The sequence below is a fragment of the Gobio gobio genome, assembly GCF_949357685.1.
Source record: "Gobio gobio genome assembly, chromosome: 2".
Taxonomy (NCBI): Eukaryota; Metazoa; Chordata; class Actinopteri; order Cypriniformes; family Gobionidae; genus Gobio; species Gobio gobio.
The window spans coordinates 17,400,196-17,423,062 of NC_137098.1; the positions used below are offsets into that span (position 1 = coordinate 17,400,196).

General features: G+C 37.2%; 1 protein-coding gene and 1 long non-coding RNA gene across 2 annotated transcripts in view; both read left to right on the forward strand.

Annotated features, from left to right (window-relative positions):
• Nucleotides 1-22,867, forward strand: part of LOC307122625 — a 505,212-nt gene that overhangs the window by 193,872 nt on the left and 288,473 nt on the right. The gene's annotated exons all lie outside the window — the stretch shown is intronic.
• LOC307122623 (adhesion G protein-coupled receptor L3) overlaps nt 1-22,867 on the forward strand; it is a 307,023-nt gene that overhangs the window by 135,641 nt on the left and 148,515 nt on the right. The window contains exon 4 of the mRNA XM_079810734.1: nt 8,920-9,720. Within this exon, the coding sequence (XP_079666860.1) occupies nt 8,920-9,720 (801 nt within the window). The remainder of the gene's footprint in view (nt 1-8,919; nt 9,721-22,867) is intronic.

Sequence of the window (22,867 nt, forward strand, 5' to 3'; positions counted from 1 at the left end):
AGGTTTTTTCTGGTCAGTGGCGCAATTGTTTAATGGAACAGCAAAATAGCACCAGGGATTGTTTGCGCCGGAACACGCCTCCTTTTTTGCGCTGAACCGCCCAGGTAGCGCAAGTTCATTCACTAGTTTAGCGACGTGCTTCTGTGGAGGGAAAAGCGCGCTGTGCGCGGGTGCAAAATAGGAATGACACATGCGTCGGTGTACAAAGTCAATTGCGCTGGGTGCAAGATAGGGCCCATTCTCTTAATGAGTCATGGGTGTGTTTTGATCGTAACGGGCAATAAACCAATCATAGGCTGCGTTCACACTGCAGGCTGAAACGACCCAATTCCCAATTCAATTTTTTTGCCCTTATGCGACCTGTATCTGATCTTTTCATGACAGTCTGAACGACACAGATCCGATCTTTTCAAATGCGACCCAGGCCACTTGGGTATGTGGTCCAAATCCGATACATATCCGATCTTTTGAAATGCGTCTTCAGTCCTGACTGCCAGGTCACATGTATCCGACCCGCACGTCGTTGATACGCGACAAACGTCATCATTGTAACTCCCGTTCCTTACTCCAGTCCAGTGGTGGCGGTAATGCACAAGAAATAGTTGCTAACCGCCAATAAAAGAAGAAGTACGCACCTGTTGCTAGCCAATACACTCCAACTCCAACGCGTTTCTGCGCTGTTATGGGCCGCCGCAGATGTGTCTCTTCCCGTGACAAAGTTAGTTGAAGGCGCTCGCAAACATAATTGAAGGTGGATCTGGTCATTCTGAAGTTACTGACGAATTCGGTATCAGTAAAGCCACTCACATCAGTATCCCACCACTCCTGGCTGCGACTCCGCACACACACGTTTCTCTGTACCGACGTTGCTACCACTGCTCCACAAAACGCCATGGCCAAAAACCTTGCTCTCCTCCTCTTTTTTAATTTTCTTCTTAACATGAGAAGGTTGTAATGGTGCTGGCTCCGTTGCGAAAATAACTTTAATAAAGCTAAACGAACTCCAATGCTGACACCCATATTTGGCTACTTCCGTAAACAACAAGTGACGTCGTTGACCGTTGAGTACTCTTCTGCGCATGCGGGTCACTTCTGGGTCATTTCACGTTCACACAGGAGATCACAAAAGGTTGCATTTAATTGGAAATATGAACGGCCTTGCAAAAAAATTTAATTTTTTCAAAAAATCGGAATTGAGCATTAAGCCCTGCAGTGTGAACACAGCCATAGTCTCATCTCCCATTCCCTTTAAAAGCCAGTTGCGCTTGCACCATGGCGGATTTGCTATTTACAGAGAGGAATCCTTTTATTTTTAATATGTAAAAATGTTTGTGTGCTGCTGCGCATCCCTGTGTGTGTAATAAGCATAGTGTACGTGTGTTGTGCACCCGCCTATAGGTGCATATTACTAACGCGCCCTTTAAATAGCACAAAAAATACTGCACTATTGACTTTAGACCAGATTTTTGTTGGTCAATGCCGCAGTCATTTACATATGTCCTCAAAATAGCAACGCGCCAACAATGCGCCTAAACACACCTCGTTTTCAGGCCAGCACGCCCATGGGCGAACAGATAGGCGTGAGTTAATTTGCTATTTAAACAACGTGGCGCTGGATGGGAAAATGATAACTGTGTCGGCCTGAAACTAGCAAAAAACACTTGCTAGCGTCGCAGTGAGCCGGGTTTATGATAGGGCCCAGAATCTCACAATTCTGATTTTATAACTCACAATTGCGACTATATCACACAAGATGTAAACTCGCAATTATGAGAAAAAAAGAATCAGAATTATTTGATAAAAAGTCGCAATTACCTTTTTTATTTTTTATTATGTGGCGGAAACAAGCCTCCATACTAAACAGAGGCTTTGCATAAGGAACATATTGATATTTAAGTGTCTCACCAGTTACTGCCGACTTAAATTTGTGTCACTCGAAGCTGTCTCATGACTTCAGAAGACATGGCCGTCATACTTTGTCATGTTTTTAAGCTTGACTCATAAGGCCACTGTGAACTGGGTCTTGACTACTTGTTGATAGACATCCAGAAAGGCAGTCAACTAGTTGGAGGGTCAGTGTTTACCTCTAGTAAGTAACTTAATATGCCATACATTATCAGCAGTCTTTGTTGTTTCTGACAAGTTCAAAGATGCGTCAACGAACTACAAAAAAAAAACATCCTTATAAACAAGATACATTTATTAAAGCAAATTTGCTCAAGATACTAAAGCTCATTTTCATAAATCTAAACAATATATTGCATTGGGGTAAGTAAAGTTAATGTGGAATGTTTTCCTGGAAAATATGACAAAAATTCTGTTTACAAATGTATTTATTTATTTATTTATTTAGTGGCAGATCTAAAAGACTAGCATGTAGAAATAAATTTAATACATAAATAAACAATGTTTTTTCAGACAAATGTATCTAAACATCATTAAAACATGGTACATTTTCTAAAGCTCACAAGATATTAAAACTATTTACATTCCCTCACTGTCGTTTTTTAACATCAATCTAATAAAGATTACAATGGGGAAAGAAAAACTTTATTCAGCTTAGACCATTTTGTTAATTTGCTGAAAAATATATAGTTTTTTCTCTAATAGAGTTAAACAATAAAAATCATAAACAAAAATTGTATTATAAATAAAAAGTTATCTTGTTTTTCAGAAGAAGAAAAATCTAGACATCATTAAATCAAGGAACATTCACAAAAAGCAATTTACAAAAAAATCACAAGATATTTAAACTGGTTTTTGTAGAATATATTTTGTAATCATTTATTTTTCTTCCCTCAATGCTGTTGGTGTTGGTTGATGTTTTAAACTAAAACATTTTAAACAAATTATGATTTTAGTTTAACATATATTCTCTGAACATTTTTAATTAGTATCTCACACAATTTTGTAAAGATCATTTATTCAAACATTTTGCTGGAAAATATGAGTAAGACAAAAATACTGATAATGGTATCCTAAAAGACTTGAACATTCTTTAAAACAAACAAAAAAAAGCATCTCAGCAGTTTTGAAATGGCATTTTTAGTGTGTAAATGAAAACGGACTTTATTTTTGGCTGAACTATTCCTTGGAATCCTTTTCTTCACCTTCTTTCACCCCTTCAGAATCGTCCGTCTCTCGCTCCTGCAGACCATCTGGAGCAGCGTCTGCCACTTTACGGCTTTCTAGAAAGACTTAAATCTGTGTGTGTAGTTGAGCTGTGGTCAGCATCAATAGAGGGATGTGATGATGATTGCAGTGGGGCTTTGGTTTAAATGCAGGTTTAAGATGCAGTCTAGCTCGCTGCCTGTTTTCTGATATAGCCATTCACTGTATATCACTGTAATCCTCTGGATGGGCAATCAGAGAGTTGTCTAGGTGTTTTTCAGTGCTGCACGGTTTGTGTGTGTGTGTGTATGTGTGGTAGGTTTCAGATATGTTACAAGTTTTGGCAGTCTTGTAATGGGTCTGACGCTGGAGCCGAACGACCCACTTCATTAACCTTTATAATACCTGTGTAAGCGTGCAGCGCTGTATCATTTTCTCACTCAGAGATTCTCAGACTTCCTAATGGAGCTGATGGACTCAGTCACAGGGGCAAAGGAAGGTTTATTTTTCACAATATCAAGGAACAGATTGAGGTTTCTTCAACTACAGTATGGACAATTTTGGCCCTGTGGATGCTTAAGAATAAAATTCCTTTACAAAACATTTTCCAAACTCACTAGTTTATTTACAGAACTTTTTGTCTGCTAATAATGTGAACATAAATGAGATTTGACATAATTTTTTTTTTTTACTCTGGCATGTAATTGTAACTACATGTAACTACAACCATCACATTAAATGTTATAATATATATTTTAAATATATTTTTACTTTTCTTGCATAATTTAGTAAATATATATATATTATATTATATTATCTGCACAATAAATATTTTCACACAATAAATATGGAAAAGGTTTATTTTACTCAATTTAGCTTATACGTTATATATTTTAAGTATATTTTCAATCTTCTTGCGTAATTTGGTGATAAAATATAGTAAGAAGTAACTTAACCTTTATTAAGGAATACATTATTATATTAATTATTTTAATTACCTCAACACTCAATAATTTTCACGCAATAAATATTAAAATGGTTTATTTTAATCTGTTAAGTTTATACGTCATATAGTTTAACTCTTCTTGCATAGTTTGATTTTAAAAAGTTATTAAAAGATGTTAAAAAATGTTTAAAAACTTTTTTATTCCCTAATAAAGCTTTATTAGGGAATACATTATTATAATAATTACCAAAAACTATTTATTATCTTCACACAAATCATTTTTACACAGTAAATATTGAAATGGCTTATTTTACTATGTCAAGTTTATACATTATATGTTATATTATTTTAAATATATTTTCACTCTTTTTGTATAATTTGGAAAAATCTATATGAAGAAGTAACTTTAGATAAAGCTTTATCAGGGAATAAATTATAATAATTAAATAATTAATTAAATTAAAATAAAATAAATGATTATTTATCTTCACAAATAATTTTCACACAATACATATTAAACTGGTTTCTTTTACTCTGTTTAGTTTATGTGTTATATATTTTAAATACATTTTCACTCTACAAGAAACACAAACTTATGTTTATAGTTATAATAAAAGATTATCTAAATGCAATATTTGTTCATAGTGATTTTTATTCACACATGTTTTATATATTCATAGTTTAGCTCTGAAAGTAAAGGGAAAGCAATAAAATCTGCATGAAAGGCACTTGTAGTAAAAATAAAATCTAAAGGTAAAACATTTATATTTAAGTCCATTTTAGTGTGATTTTTATTATTTTCATCAACCCCTGGGACATGAAAGTGCCCATAGTCGAAGAAACACCCAAGCTGAATCCGAAATCGCCCTCTATACCCTTAAATAGGGCACTATTTGAGGGGACAGCCATAGTAGTGGTGTCCGAAACCATAGTGGACGTTATTGAGTGCACTCATTCTGTCCCACATTGCACCGCAATAATAGCGTACAGCCGATGTACACACAGCGGTTGTCCGAATTCGCTCACTTGTTTTCATTCACTCCTTCAAGTGAACTCTATTAGTGGACTAAAGTAGGGAATAGTGATTGAGGGTTTAGGTGGCGATTTCGGATTCAGCCCCAGACATGCCGAAAAGCTTCCAGCTGTAGGCAGAGCGCCGTTTAGCTTTAATTTATTGACCGTTCTGAGCTTTTCTGCAATCGTAAATATCATAGATTTAGTAATGCAATCACAGACACGCGGCCCGAACCTGCTGCTCAGTTACCGCTGTCTCTGTAGATTACACTGTCTTTGGTATCAACAGATTTGACCCCTCGCAGGAAATTAATTGGAATGAGTTTATATATTTCTAACCTAATCTGGTTAAGTGTATGGATCGCCGCAGTCAGGCCTTGGGTTTAATCAATTTCTCCGGAGCTAAAGCCCTGGAAAGAAACACAATATTTCTGTTCTGATGCTGCAAGGCTGGTTAGAGCGAACCCAAATGGAGGAAAATACTCTTATTATTAGTTTTGTGCGCGCAGACGCAATAAATCAAGATGACACAAATTGACAATATCTTAGCATCGGGATGGAATTCGTTCAGATTGTAATAAATATAAGCTCATTATTATGTCTCGGCGGCCTCTGGCCCCTTTGACCAGCTGTCATTAATGAGCTCGCTCTTATTTATCAAAATTTGAAATGCCAACTTCCAGTTGAAATGAAATCTTTCTGCATGTGGCCAATCCTGCTCCTTGAGGGAGAGAGTTTAGCGCCAACCTGCTCCAACACACCTGCCTGGAAGTTTCTAGTAACCCTGAAGACCTTGATTATCTGGTTCAGGTGTGTTTAATTATGGCTGGAGCTGAACTCTACAGGATAATGGACCTCCAGGAGCAAGGGGCCATTTACACAACACCATTTTCAACTAAAGATGGAAAACCATTTTGGCCATTCATTTACACAACAACAGCGTTTTGGGATCCTGAAAAGGCAAACTTTTGCGTTTCAAAACAAATTTTTGAAAATGATTGTCAATGAATGCAGTTTTTATCATGCTGATTTCATTTCAACTGATCGTTTTTTAAATATGACCTCCGTTCATATTCGGAACACAAATGAAGATATTTTTGTTGAAAGCTGATGGCTGAGAAAGGCTTCAGATAGACCTCCATTGGCATTCAGTACATTTACACTCCCAAGACGCATAAAAGGCACTTAAAACGTCGTTACAAAGTCCATCTCACCACAGTGACTCTACAATAATTTTACGATATGACGACAATAGTTTTTGTGCGAAAAAAAAATCAAAATAACACCTTTATCCAACTTGTTATTGTCTTCCGTGTGTGCCTCCACGACGCATGCACGAGAATATGACGAATATCCGGCGTTCGGACACATGACCCAGAAGCGATTTGTTTACAAGCAGAGGAAGACGCGCGTGTCTAAGCTGTTGGATTCTACATTGATCGTGCTTTAGGTCTCGGCGTAGTTCTCAAAATGGGGCTTAAGTGTGCATTTCATGGATTCCCGAACGCCGGCGCTACGTCATATTCTCGCGCCAGCGTCGTGGAGGCACACACGGAAGACAAGAACAAGTTGGATAAAGGTGTTATTTTGATTTTTTTTTGCCCACAAAAACTATTGTCGTCGCATCGTAAAATTATTGTAGAGCCACTGTGGTGAGATGGACTTTGTAACGACGTTTTAAGTGCCTTTTATGCGTCTTGGGAGTATAAATGTACTGAATGCCAATGGAGGCCTATCTGAAGCCTTTCTCAGCCATCAGCTTTCAACTAAAATATCTTCATTTGTGTTCCGAATATGAACGGAGGACTTACGGGTGTCGAACGACATGAGGGTGAGTAATTAATGACAGAATTTTCATTTTTGGGTGAACTAACCCTTTAAATAAGTTTAGTTTTAGTTAGTAATTTGATGCTATAATATAGGGGGGGAGGTGACGTCATGATTGACAGCGGAGATTGACAGCTTCTCTAAGTGAAGTAGTCACTGAGGCACCAACTGACTTTTTTCGGGAGGAGATTGGAGCTTTAGCTTTAATTTCTACATTTCCATAACTGTTTATTTCATACCGACATAATGATTTGTTCTGCATCTGCGAGAGTGTGGGCGGGCTTTTGATATCACGGCTTTACTTCCTGCTCTCCACTGCGCAGACTCCGGTCCCGAGGTCACTACTGCGCAGACTCGCTCCCAAATCTGCGCAAGATGTCAGCGCCATATTCGGACCTCCGGAGGCTTCACTTTTCTTCAGCGAAATCTAATGAAGTTGCGTCGTCCATATTTTTATTACGGTCTATGGGTCAGACTATAGGCGCATAGTGTTTCTTTACAAAGTGACATCGCCAACTACTGGCTTGGCCGCATAACAGCTTTTTAAATCGTTTTCGTGGATCCGTGTGAACGGGGATCTTTTTGACAACGTTGTCGTCTGTACGCAAAAAAACATTTTCAGTACATTGTTGTCTTTGTAAACGTACCCCAAGTTTAGAGCACGTTTAAAGGACTAGTTAACCCAAGAAAGAAAATAATTTACTGAACCTCATGTTTTTCCAAACCCTTTTAAATTTATTGTCTCCTATGAACAAAAAGAAGAAATTTTGAAGAATGATCGCACAGCTCTTATTTAGTCACCATGGGTGGCAAGCTTCAAAAATAACACAAGAATATCACAAAATGTTTATGCTGTATTCCACCTTCTAAAGTCCTATGGCAGCTTTTCAATTGTTACTTGAAATAAAGTTACATTATAGATATAGAAGTCTCTTCTGCTACAGTAAAAATACAGTAAAAACAGAAATGGTGTGAAATATTATTACAATTTAAAATGGTTATATTTATATTTAATTATAATAAATTATCTTCTCACAGATTATTTTAAATATTGAAATGGTTTATTTTACTCAATTTAGTTCATATGTTATACATTATATTTGAAATATATTTTCACCCCTCCGTTTTTGGTTAAAAAAAAAAGAAGATAAAGCTTTATTAGGGAATTTAGAATAAATTATGAATGATCTCCACCCAAAAAATATTTCAATGTTATATTTTACTCTGTTTATTAATGTGTATTATTTATTGACACATGCATTATATCTTTATAGGTGTTTTTCATAGTTTAGCATTCAAAAGTAAAGGTTAAAGCAATAAAATCTACATAAAAGACATTTGTAGCTAAATGAAGGTAAATCATAACAAGACTGTTTTAGTGTGATTTTTATTGTATTACCCCCTGGGATATATTAGCAACATCTAAATTTCACTAAAAAGCATACTAATGTACAAATTCAAATTCAAATAGCAACAAATATGATACCGCTCTCTTGATGCACACAAGTCTATTACCCTGTTATTTTAACATCAGTCAGTCAGTCAGTCAGTCAGTCAGTCAGTCAAACAACATATTGTTATCTAAATGGATGCTTTTTGACTAGAATAAGCTACAATAATACAAAATTCAGCTGATGTAATGTGTCACATTGTGAGAGTATCAGTCATCATGTCTAGTGAAAATATGGCACAATCTAGTCGAGCAGAAATACAAGAGTATCAACGGTTTATGAGAGCAGCGGGTGCGTTTAAGTACTGTGAAGGATTGTCATTCTCCTTCTAACTTGGCATGATCTGTTTATCGCTTTCCTTTTATATAATGTAATGGATCATTGAAAGCAGCCCAAATGTGTATAGTTTCTACTTAACAACACATTTCTAACCTATCATGCCATTGCGTACAAAGCAGTGAGATGTTATCCATCTTATCCATCCAGATAAATGAAAATGGTCATGAAGTGAAGAGGCTTGATGCTTTCAAAGCCATGCTCACTTGTCTTTCTCTCTCTGTTTGTCTGTAGTTTTCTTGTGCCCAGGGCTCTTGCGTGGCGTTTATCAGAGCGAGCATCTGTTTGAATCGGACCACCAGTCGGGAGCTTGGTGTAAAGACCCCCTTCAGGCCTCGGATAAGATCTATTACATGCCCTGGACGCCGTATCGCACAGACACCCTCACCGAGTACTCCAGCAAAGAGGACTTCGTTGCCGGCCGACCCACGACCACCTACAAACTTCCCCATCGGGTGGACGGCACGGGGTTTGTCGTCTACGACGGCGCGCTGTTCTTCAACAAGGAGCGCACGCGGAATATCGTCAAGTTCGATCTGCGCACTCGCATCAAGAGCGGCGAGGCCATCATCGCCAGCGCGAACTACCACGATACGTCTCCGTACCGTTGGGGCGGCAAGTCGGATATCGATTTGGCGGTGGACGAGAATGGCCTTTGGGTGATTTATGCCACGGAACAAAACAACGGACGTATTGTGATCAGCCAGCTAAACCCGTACACGCTGCGGGTGGAAGGAACGTGGGATACGGCCTACGACAAACGCTCCGCTTCCAACGCTTTCATGATCTGTGGAATCTTGTACGTGGTCAAGACCGTCTACGAAGACGACGATAGCGAAGCCACTGGGAATAAAATCGACTACATCTACAACACAGAGCTGAGCAAAGATGGCTATCTGGACATCTTTTTCCCAAACTCGTACCAGTACATCGCTGCCGTGGATTATAATCCCAGAGATAATCTGCTTTATGTGTGGAATAACTACCACGTGGTCAAATATTCCCTGGATTTTGGAGTACTGGACAACAGGCTAGGTAAGAGCTTTTGTTATTTATATTGAAACGATGATCTTTTTCTCAGGGTGAATGGCACAAAACAACATATCTCACAGCAAAATTAAAAGAAAATAACCAGAAAGACCCCATGGAATCAATGTTGTTTACGTTTTGGCTTGTAGTTCAATAATTATGGTAGTTTGTTAGCGTGCTCCTGGAAGTTGACAAATTCATGGTTATCACAGCTTTAACGTACACTACATTTTATAAAACCTTTCTATGTATAAAGGAATACAACCCTTTCATATATGTTCTGCCCCAACTTCCTGTTTCTACAGGAAATGTGCCAGAGCAGGAAAAAAACACTGTAGTCATCGAGTGATTTCAGGGGGTCTTTTAGCCTATTTTTAGGACTTGGGACTTTTATTGAGACATTATTTTGAAATAAGACATACAAATTAAGCACATTTCGCACCCAACTTTTCATTTCCATAATGTAATAATTGTAAAAACAAAAAAAAAGCTAGTAGGAATTCATTTTTTACATTTGTGACCCTGGACCACAAAACCAGTCATAAGTCACACGGGTATATATGTTGCAATTGCCAACAATACATTGCAAGGCTGTAACCATGTTTTAACATTGTTTTTGTTTTTTTGCGTGGGGGGGGGGGGGGGGTTGTTTTGGTCTTATTGGTTTATTTAAAGGAATTAAATTATTAAAGGATTAAAAGAGATTTAAGGAAATAAAGAAAAGGGAATAAGAATGGTAAAAGTTCCTATTATAGTTTTGAAGTAAACTATTTGCAAATAATATATAGATTTTTAAATATATGCACACATTCACTCTTATTTTCATCTGCCTAATATGTAAAAATGCTAAATGTTTCTTTTCACGTCAAATTAAGTTATGATTTACATAAATAATGTCATATTTTCGATTCAAAATTGTGAAATTTCATGAAAAATGTAAAGTAGTTTGCATCACTTGATATTATGGTTGGTCGCTGAATGTTTTTTTTTTCTTCATAAAACAGTTATCAAATATTTAATGTTTTGCTACTTAAATCTTACAACGCACTCTTTCACTGCTATAACTACAATTTGGCCATTTCTAATTATTAATTTCTTTTTTGCCAAAAATCTAGGATATTAAGTAAAGATCACGTTCCATGAAGATATTTTGTAAATGTCCTACCATCAATATATAAAGCATGTATTATTAGTAGTAATATGTGTTGAAGGTGAATATTTCGATTTTTTTGCACCCTCAGATTCCAGATTTTTAAATAGTTGTATCTCAGCAATATACAGTATACCAAATATTGACCTTATTTATTCAGCTTTCAGATGATGAACTCAAAAAATTGACCATTATGACTGGTTTTGTGGTCCAGGGTCACATTTGTTCAATTCCTGAGTAGAAATAAAGTAAGTAAATTGTAAAGTATTTATTCAGTACATCATATTGTTTGTTGTTACTTTCTTAATTTAATGCTGATTTGAATAAATTCATAATTTTACTGCATCTAAATACAAATATATGAATATTTCTGTATTACTTTCAGTATTACTGTTTTGCTGTATTTTTGATCAAATAAATTCAGCCTTGGTGAGACAATTAAACTCGCAATTGCGAGTTATAGTCCGATTTGGGAAATATATAATATTAGGCAGCATTTTACAAATGTATATAAAAAAAAAATCAAGTAGCTAGTAAAAAAATATTATTATTATTATTATTATTATTATAAAAGAATGTCACAATGCAAAACAATAAATTGTCTTTATTTCCATTATAGAAAAAATATGATACTTAATTTATTTAGATTTTGGGGTGAAATAGGACATGCTGAAATGAGATTCACCCCTCCTTCTTTAAAATAGCACAGCAACTAATAACATTTTAGTGAAACATTTTAGTGCTGGTGGGAATGCTGCAGTTGGAAACCTTGCCTTTGATTTAGTGAAATGAGTTGTTTAGTGTCTGCGGGCGGCACACAGATAGAATGAGCTTCAATAGTGTTTGCTTGAGTTATTGGTTAGACCAGAAAGTTTGGAATGTCCTCTTTAATTGGAAAGCATCGAGTGAAGTTAGTGGAGGGGAAGTTCATGGCTACTTACTGAAAGTTGGAATGTCGTCGCCTGGGCTAGTGGTAATTACAGAGCAAACGTTACTCAATGTGTGACATTCCTTTCGCCATTTAATTAAAAGCTGGTAAAGAAAGAAAACTTTCATAAACATCTTCACTAAGACTATGGGAAAAACATTTACTGGTGCACAGTAATATGCAGATGATGCATTAGGTTGTCACACGAGGAAAATAAGTTAAAGTTGCAGTCCGTAACTTTTTGCGCTCTAGCGGTTAATAAACAGAACTGCATGCGTGTTGCGGAAGAACATTGCAGCCTAGGGCTGCTCGATTATGGAAAAAATCATAATCACGATTATTTTGGTCAATATTGAAATCACGATTATGTAACACGATTATTTCACATGACTTTGGGAATGTGTTGTATTTATTAAAAATACACCTTTCAACAATTCAATTGAAATTGTAACATTTGTTGTACTTTTTGAACTATTAAAATAAATAATATAACATATATTCGAATCAAAGTATAAAAGTATTCACGTAAAAATGATAACCACAAATAAATAAGATCAACAATATGGTTCGGCTATGCTTTTCAGGTACGTCTAACATTAGTTTTCAGGTACAGAAATGTATCAAATGTAAAATAACATTGCATATTTGAGTGCATAAATTAAAGATTAATCCTATTAAACTTACAAAAGCTATTCAATCAAGAGCGTTGAGTGATGTCCTTGTCTTTTGTTGTTTGACATTAAACAGACAGCAGTAAAGGCTACTGCCCCTTTAAGACCTCGCGTCTTCTTTCTCGACTGCATTAAGTTCACTTAAGGCATATACAGACTATGTCTGCTAAGATACTCATCAAGATGGACATGTTGACATACGTTTTGTGTGAGTTTGTCCGTTTAAGAGCAAGACTTGAAAGAGAACTCAATATTTGCGCGCTGAGAGACGTGTGCCCGCTCTCGGATGAACGCACAGAGACACATTTTCTCACAGCGCGCGCGGCTTCTCATTCTAAACCTAAACCCTAGGGCACTAAACCCGGGTGATGACGGTGAAAACGACTGGTCATATTCGAAAATATGGCAGCACTCGCAATCTCGCATGCATTGAACAAAGTTTACAAAGAGAGAATTATTTGAAAAATATGAAGGAAAAAAAGGACGTTTACGCGGCACCCCTGCTCTCGTCAGTTTTTGTTTCTTCATTAGATTGTCATAGGTCACTCTGTTTAATTTTCAAGTGGTTAAACAAATTCGCGGTGTTCCCTTGAGTTGCAGCCACTACCATGTAGCAAATCTTGCACGTAGCATGTTTCTGCTCGTCGTCTGATTCCTCGAAGCCAAACTGTTCCCAGACAACGGAGTTGGTTTTGCCTTTTTTGCTCACCAAACGCTGCTGTAACTGCCCTCCTTCTGCCATCTTTACTCGCGCAGAGTTTTTAAATTCCAGCGGATGATATGCACACGAGACTCACGAACTGAGAGAGATTTGTGGGTTCGGGAGGGGCGGATGTGCGCGTGCGCGTTTCATTCAGAACGCAAGGCAAAATAATCGTTTTTTCTCGATTGTACTATTTTGGTGATCGTTGGGAGGCAAAATCGAAATCGAAATCGAAATTCGATTAATTGCACAGCCCTATTGCAGCCGGAGCTACTTCTCTCAGTTTATGTCTATGGCGAGTCACGCAGGGACTGTGCTCCTCCGCAGCGGTTCCTACCAGACCGGTCTGAAATAGTTCCAATATAAACACTTATTATAAGTGTATCATAAAGATTCAGGGTAAGACAAAAACACGGTTTGGAAAATGGATTCATGTTGTACATTCTCATTATATCATTTTTGTAAATCTTGAACACAAAAAAAGTTACGGACAGCAGCTTTAAATAGCGTACAAAGTATTTTTATTGCATGCCGCCATTTTTTTCTTAGTCACCCTCATTGTCAGGCAAAGTATCAGAATTGCCACCAAATTTTATAAAATATTTGTTGAATGAAGTTTTGGGTCAGTAAAAAATGAATACTTTTATTGAGCAAGGAAGCATTAAATTGATCAAAAGTAACAATAAAGAAATGTATAATGTTCTAAAGAAATTATTATATATTATCATATTAGAATGATTTCTGAAGGATTACGTGACACTGAAGACTGGAGTAATGATGCTGAAAATTCAGCTTTGCATAACAGGAATACATTAAATGTTATGATATATTACAACAGTTATTTTAAACTGTAATAATATTTCAGGTTTACTGTTTTTACTGTATTTATGATCAAATATCAGCCTTGGTGAGCTGAAGAGACTTCAAAAACTTCTTACTGATTCCAAACTTTTAAAGGGTATATATATATAAAACACACACACACACACACACACACACACACACACACACACACACACACACACACACACACACACACACACACACACACACACACACACACACACACACACACACACACACACACACACAGAGACACACACAGAGACACACACACACACACACATGTTGGGTTTTCATGTTTTATGGGGACTTTCCATAGGCGTAATGGTTTTTATACTGTACATACCGTATATTCTATCCCTACACTGCCCCTGCCCCTAAACCTACCCATCACATGAGACATTCTGCATTTTTACATTTTCAAGAAACATCACTTAGTCTGATTTATAAGATGTTTTCCTCATGGGGACCAGCAAATGTCCCCACAAGGATGAGGATTTTGGATATTGCCATCTTTGTGGGGACATTTAACATAGGGATTACCAGTCCACACACACACACACACACACACACACACACACACACACACACACACACACACACACACACACACACACACACACACACACACACACACAGATTGTCTTAGCCAAATAGATCTAACAAGAAGATGTTCTTAATGAAAGCCTTCGTTTTCTGTGATAGCAGACAAATCCATGTTCAAAGTCACAATTATGTCTCCCTGACGACAGCAGCGGTTTGGATGGTGTGCATTAAATTGTATGCCTTAAATTTTGGACACAGTTGAATGAAAGTGTTTTTGACATTGAGGAAGCTGCTACAGCCACATTTAAACTCTCAGCCTGTCATGAGGCGTCATCACTCAAGCTTCCGCTGTTTACTGACTGCTTTCAGCTAGAGATTGTCTTCATTTCCTTGCTTCAAACTACTGTTTAATCATACCGTTGCACATGCTAATCTTCTCAGATTTGCAAGTTTATATCTCACTATTCTGACTTTATAACTCGCAATTGCGAGTTTACTTGTGAGTTTATAAACTTCCAATTTAAAAAAAAAGTAATTGCGACTTTTTTCCTCCCAATTCTCACAAGATATAAATCTGCAATTCTATTTTTTTTTTCGTGGTTGAGAGATTTAGCCTATACCCTAAACTCTGAATTGTAATTTATACATGAGATATAGGGCCCTATTTAACGATCTGAGCACATGGTCTGAAGCACATGGTGCAGGTGCCCTTAAGGCGTTTCTGAATCAACTTTTGCTAGTTTAACGACGGAAAGAAAAACGAGTCTCTAAATGAGTCATGGGTGTGTTTTGGACGTAACGTGCAGTAAACCGATCAGAGTCTCATCTCCTATTCCCTTTAAAAGCCAGTTGCGCTTGCACCATGGTGGATTGGCTATTTGCATGGCGGAATTTGTGAGTGGAAGGACTGAACGCTTCTCCAGAGAGGAATCCTTTTATTTTTAATATGTAAAAATGTTTGTGTGCCGCTGCGCATCCCTGTGTGTGTAATAAGCATAGTGTACACGTGTTGTGCACCCGCCTATAGGTGCATATGGGTAGATGACAAATAAGGGTGAAACAGCATTTTTTTAAACAAAGTTCTAAATTGCTCGAGAATTGTATGAATTTGTATAGTTCAAATACTGTTGTTTTTGAAACTGTTAGAGGTTAGTAGATTTTTTTTCTCGTCATGTAATTTATTAAGCTTTTCTCACAGCTCCAGGCAAAATATGTCCTGCGGTGTGACATGACAATACTATAAAATTCAAATATTGAAATATGATTAATTTCAAATACAAATCAGGTATGTTTTAAGTTTAACAAGTATTCTTAAAGAATGATCATTAAAATTCTGCATATATTTTTTTTCACCGCTGTTTTTTGAATATATTCTTTGCTTGTGCCATCTTTTACCACTCACTCCAGTGGAAATATTGTGTAAAATTAGAAAAACAATTTGAAAATGTTTATAATTTTTTTTATATAGTTATATTATATATATATGATCGTTGGGAGGCAAAATCGAAATCGAAATCGAAATTCGATTAATTGCACAGCCCTATTGCAGCCGGAGCTACTTCTCTCAGTTTATGTCTATGGCGAGTCACGCAGGGACTGTGCTCCTCCGCAGCGGTTCCTACCAGACCGGTCTGAAATAGTTCCAATATAAACACTTATTATAAGTGTATCATAAAGATTCAGGGTAAGACAAAAACACGGTTTGGAAAATGGATTCATGTTGTACATTCTCATTATATCATTTTTGTAAATCTTGAACACAAAAAAAGTTACGGACAGCAGCTTTAAATAGCGTACAAAGTATTTTTATTGCATGCCGCCATTTTTTTCTTAGTCACCCTCATTGTCAGGCAAAGTATCAGAATTGCCACCAAATTTTATAAAATATTTGTTGAATGAAGTTTTGGGTCAGTAAAAAATGAATACTTTTATTGAGCAAGGAAGCATTAAATTGATCAAAAGTAACAATAAAGAAATGTATAATGTTCTAAAGAAATTATTATATATTATCATATTAGAATGATTTCTGAAGGATTACGTGACACTGAAGACTGGAGTAATGATGCTGAAAATTCAGCTTTGCATAACAGGAATACATTAAATGTTATGATATATTACAACAGTTATTTTAAACTGTAATAATATTTCAGGTTTACTGTTTTTACTGTATTTATGATCAAATATCAGCCTTGGTGAGCTGAAGAGACTTCAAAAACTTCTTACTGATTCCAAACTTTTAAAGGGTATATATATATAAAACACACACACACACACACACACACACACACACACACACACACACACACACACACACACACACACACACACACACACACACACACACACACACACACACACACACACACACACACAGAGACACACACAGAGACACACACACACACACACATGTTGGGTTTTCATGTTTTATGGGGACTTTCCATAGGCGTAATGGTTTTTATACTGTACATACCGTATATTCTATCCCTACACTGCCCCTGCCCCTAAACCTACCCATCACATGAGACATTCTGCATTTTTACATTTTCAAGAAACATCACTTAGTCTGATTTATAAGATGTTTTCCTCATGGGGACCAGCAAATGTCCCCACAAGGATGAGGATTTTGGATATTGCCATCTTTGTGGGGACATTTAACATAGGGATTACCAGTCCACACACACACACACACACACACACACACACACACACACACACACACACACACACACACACACACACACACACACACACACACACACACACACACACACACACACACAGATTGTCTTAGCCAAATAGATCTAACAAGAAGATGTTCTTAATGAAAGCCTTCGTTTTCTGTGATAGCAGACAAATCCATGTTCAAAGTCACAATTATGTCTCCCTGACGACAGCAGCGGTTTGGATGGTGTGCATTAAATTGTATGCCTTAAATTTTGGACACAGTTGAATGAAAGTGTTTTTGACATTGAGGAAGCTGCTACAGCCACATTTAAACTCTCAGCCTGTCATGAGGCGTCATCACTCAAGCTTCCGCTGTTTACTGACTGCTTTCAGCTAGAGATTGTCTTCATTTCCTTGCTTCAAACTACTGTTTAATCATACCGTTGCACATGCTAATCTTCTCAGATTTGCAAGTTTATATCTCACTATTCTGACTTTATAACTCGCAATTGCGAGTTTACTTGTGAGTTTATAAACTTCCAATTTAAAAAAAAAGTAATTGCGACTTTTTTCCTCCCAATTCTCACAAGATATAAATCTGCAATTCTATTTTTTTTTTCGTGGTTGAGAGATTTAGCCTATACCCTAAACTCTGAATTGTAATTTATACATGAGATATAGGGCCCTATTTAACGATCTGAGCACATGGTCTGAAGCACATGGTGCAGGTGCCCTTAAGGCGTTTCTGAATCAACTTTTGCTAGTTTAACGACGGAAAGAAAAACGAGTCTCTAAATGAGTCATGGGTGTGTTTTGGACGTAACGTGCAGTAAACCGATCAGAGTCTCATCTCCTATTCCCTTTAAAAGCCAGTTGCGCTTGCACCATGGTGGATTGGCTATTTGCATGGCGGAATTTGTGAGTGGAAGGACTGAACGCTTCTCCAGAGAGGAATCCTTTTATTTTTAATATGTAAAAATGTTTGTGTGCCGCTGCGCATCCCTGTGTGTGTAATAAGCATAGTGTACACGTGTTGTGCACCCGCCTATAGGTGCATATGGGTAGATGACAAATAAGGGTGAAACAGCATTTTTTTAAACAAAGTTCTAAATTGCTCGAGAATTGTATGAATTTGTATAGTTCAAATACTGTTGTTTTTGAAACTGTTAGAGGTTAGTAGATTTTTTTTCTCGTCATGTAATTTATTAAGCTTTTCTCACAGCTCCAGGCAAAATATGTCCTGCGGTGTGACATGACAATACTATAAAATTCAAATATTGAAATATGATTAATTTCAAATACAAATCAGGTATGTTTTAAGTTTAACAAGTATTCTTAAAGAATGATCATTAAAATTCTGCATATATTTTTTTTCACCGCTGTTTTTTGAATATATTCTTTGCTTGTGCCATCTTTTACCACTCACTCCAGTGGAAATATTGTGTAAAATTAGAAAAACAATTTGAAAATGTTTATAATTTTTTTTATATAGTTATATTATGCAACGTTTTCAAATGTATATAATTATTTAAGCTAGTTAACATTGTAAAAGTCGTTTAATTGTGTTTGAAGTGATGTCACACCACAGGACATCCCGTCACACCACAGGACGAAATGAGACACTGTATGAACATTTAAGGTGAAATTTATTGAATACTTTTGTAACAAACAAATTTATTTGCATCTCTATTTGAACATTAATGAAAGTACAACATATCAGTACAATCTTATTACTTAGTGTATGAAATTGAACTAAAAACATAGTGAACAAGACATTCTGAATCATTTTTTGAGTCGCAGCTCTTTTTGTCGAAGATCTGAGGGTAGGTTGACGTGCTTGCTTAGCTTTATTCCAGCGATGCTTTTGAACCCTCTTTTTACTATTGGCTTTTTTCATGCCATTGAGCATTGCTTTTAGCTCCTTGTTTTCTCTTTCCAGCCTCTTAATTTTTGAGGTCAACTTGGGTGGACAAACCTTTTGGGGGGGGCTTGGAATTGGGGAAATAGAACCATGAGCAGGAGAAAGATGAACTGGACTAAAGGACACATTAATTTATTCGGGTGATGGGGGAGTAATATCCAAAATGGCTGCCAAATCCTCCTTCTTCTTTCTGTTCCTTGCCTTTGGCCCTGTCCCAAATGGCACCTTAAACCCTCACGGTTTTCCTCTGAGTACGCACTTTCACAACGTAACGCCGCTTTGACTGCCGGGAAGAAGTCCACTGCGTAGCTCGCACCAGTGCGGGCTCGGCAGAAGTGCGCATCGAGGGTGCATATTGACCTCAAAGGGGTCGCTCACGAGCACCCTTCTGAGACCTAAAATGACCAATGGGACACCCTGTGGTCTCATGGACTTAACGGACACGCGCACGCAGCGGCCATTGTAAATCCACAAGACCGAAAGTGCACATGAAGTGTGCCATTTGGGACAGGGCCCATAGTCTTCTTCCATTCCTCACGAAGCTTTGCTCTCATGTTTTGGGAGGCTGGTTATATTTTGTGGTTGAATTTCTCCTTTAGCTTTCTTTTGGGGGTAGTCATGGCCTAATGGTTAGAGTCTGACTTGTAACCGGAACAAGTTGTGGGTTCGAGTCTCAGGTCCAGCAGGAATTGTCGGCGGGGGGAGTGAATAACCAGCGCCCTCCTTCACCCTCAATACCACGACTGAGGTGAGACCCTTGAGCAAGGCACCGAACCCCCAACTGCTCCCCGGGCGCCACAGCAATATGGCTGCCCACTGCTCTGGGTGTGTGTTCACGCCGGTGTGTATGCACTTGAATGGGTTAAATGCAGAGCACAAATTCCAAGTATGGGTCACCATACTTGGCCACACGTCACTTCACTTCACTTCTTCACTTCTTTTCTTGATATCTGTTGATGTAACAGAGACAGCTGTTGATGTTTTCTATACAAGTGTACGTCTTAGAGAATTTTTCACCAACTCAATTTCCCTATTATATATATATATATATGAGACAGATATATATTTATGTTTAATATTGGAAACATAACAGACGAGAATCTAGCTAGACATCTGACTTAATTATGTCACACTACAGGACGGGCTGTCACACCACAGGACTTTTTCACCTTCGCCGCTATTTTGAGTCATTGCTATACAAGACTGACCTTGGGCCTTACAGAAACTGAATAAGTTAATTGTTTTAAACCTGAATATGATTCTTTTTGTAAAATATTTTTCTTTTTTCTCTAATTAGATCAGTCACACCACAGGACTATCAAAAATGGACACGTTCATGGTCTGACAGAAATGATGAAATTTATCAAATTAATAAGAGATTAACACTCACCTTTTAACCTCTTTAGCACATCCAAACATCTGGGGGATTTCCTGGTAGGGGGCTTGAATAAAAGACCCCTATGGCTGTCCATGTAACTGCCAGTACAAAAATCTAATATCCTATGTCACACTGCAGGACAGCATTTGTGTTTCAAAACTAAATGTACTGTAAATATTATTTTTGTACTTTTTAGCATTTTGAAAACTTAAGTTAATTAAGTAAATACATGCAAAATAATGCCAAGGCGTTTATTAGCTGCTCCAAACATTTCTGCTTTGTTTTACTAATATTTACATTTGATGAGTCATCAATGTTACAGTCACACCGCAGGACATTTTGCTATTCACCTTGAAATATGAACAACACCAAATACATTTTACGTCCCATAATCATAATATTGAAATAAAATGAAGTTCTATGCCCCACTGGCATGTGTTGTTTTAGTTGAGAAATGCAGTTCAGTAAACATTTACACTTAATTACAGAAAAAACATGCGTCACGTCATCTGCCCATATTACTAACGCGCCCTTTAAATAACACAAAAAATACTGCACTATTGACTTTAGACCAGGTTTTTGTTGGTCAATGGCTCAGTTGTTTTCAGAGTTGCCTCAAAACAGCAACACACCAACAATGCGCCTAAACACACCTTGTTTTCAGACCAGCACACCCATGGGTGAACAGATGGGCTTGCGAGTGCATTTGCTATTTAAACAACATGGAGCTGGATGTGATTGTGAAACGCGCCTGGCGTCGTATTGCGCTGGGTGTATGATAGGGCCCATAGACTCAAAATTGTGAGGGGAAAAAAAATACTCGCCGCCACTGAAGTAACTTGAGAAAGAGTCACTGAAAAACTCCCACAGACTGACAAACAGATCTCACGAACAGGGAAAATTCTCATTGCTGGCACATAGCAGCCAAAAAAGAGGGCGTCTGTGAGTCGCCTTTATAATAATCGCTAATTGTAAAATTTTACAATAAAATATCTGTTACTTTTTCAAATATGTAACGCAAGTTACTTTGTTTTCCCATTTATTGACTGACAGCTCTCTTGTCCCAATGTTGAGAAAAAGTGTAAGTGCAGAGGTGTTGTGTGTAAACATGATGGTTAATGTAGTTCTAGACTAAAAGTAAGCATCCATTTACTCATCTCACTCGCACAAAAAAAGATTCAGTATTCCTAAAAATGAATAAAATCAGTGAAATTCAAAATCAGAATACTATGAAAACCTCCAATAATTAAATGTTAAATAAAACATATTTTTATAATTTTAATCTCACTTTATTGACCAATGTACTTGCTGCTGACCTTCGATCATTCAGTTAAACTATAAGCAAAAAATATTTTTTTCTATTCTTCCGTTATCCAGAATGGCAGCGAAGCTGAAAGGTTTGTTTGAGCTGCACCCTTTACTGTGCACGTGTGAATTTGCATTAAAAAGTAAAGTAATAAACACATTACTTTTCAGTAAATTTTTAAGGGAGCAACACAATATTGTAATGCATTACTTTTCAAAGTAACTTTCCCCAACACTGGTCACCATGCAAGAAATTTTAATGGTCCTGAAATAAGCTTCTGTTGATTTCCAGGTGAAATATGACTTGGACAGAATCTCGACTCACCTATTTAAATCATACAGTATTGTACGTTTATTTTTAGGCCCTCTATATGTTTTAGGTTTCAGAGAGCGTTTGGCTGGAGGCTGGTTTTATCACAGCACACAGCTCCATTACTCACTGTTGAAAATCCCCTGGCTCACGGGCACAAGTGTGTCGCACTTTATCACCCCCCTCCCCACTTTCCTCTCCAGCTTTTGTTCCTATATAGAGGCAGTCAAGAGAGAGATGAACACTGTGCTTACAACATCTGTCTCATGCCCTGCTCCTGTGGCCTTGTGTATGCGTTTGTTTGTGTCTGTATGTTCACCCCTGTCCCATATGTTTCTGTTTAACAGAAGCTTCATGGAATCTTCAAAAATCAGTATAACAGAATTACATTAGAATTTCCAAAATCAGTCGAAGATAGCATCATTCATGTTTAAATCTCCAAAATCAGCATCAGATTAAATAATCACACCAGAATGTCCACAATCAGCATAATGTAATGATCTGAAATCAACATTAATCAGACTTTAGTATGGAATCTTCAAAATTGGTATGATTTACTGTAGCAGAATGATCATTGGTTTTCAAATTCAGCATCAGTTAACAGACTTACCATTGAATTTCCAAGAATCAGATAGAAGACTCCACATACGCGCATCAAAATCTGCATCAGATAACATGAACATTATCTCCACAATAGCATCAGACAACAGAAGCACATTGAATTGCCCAAATTT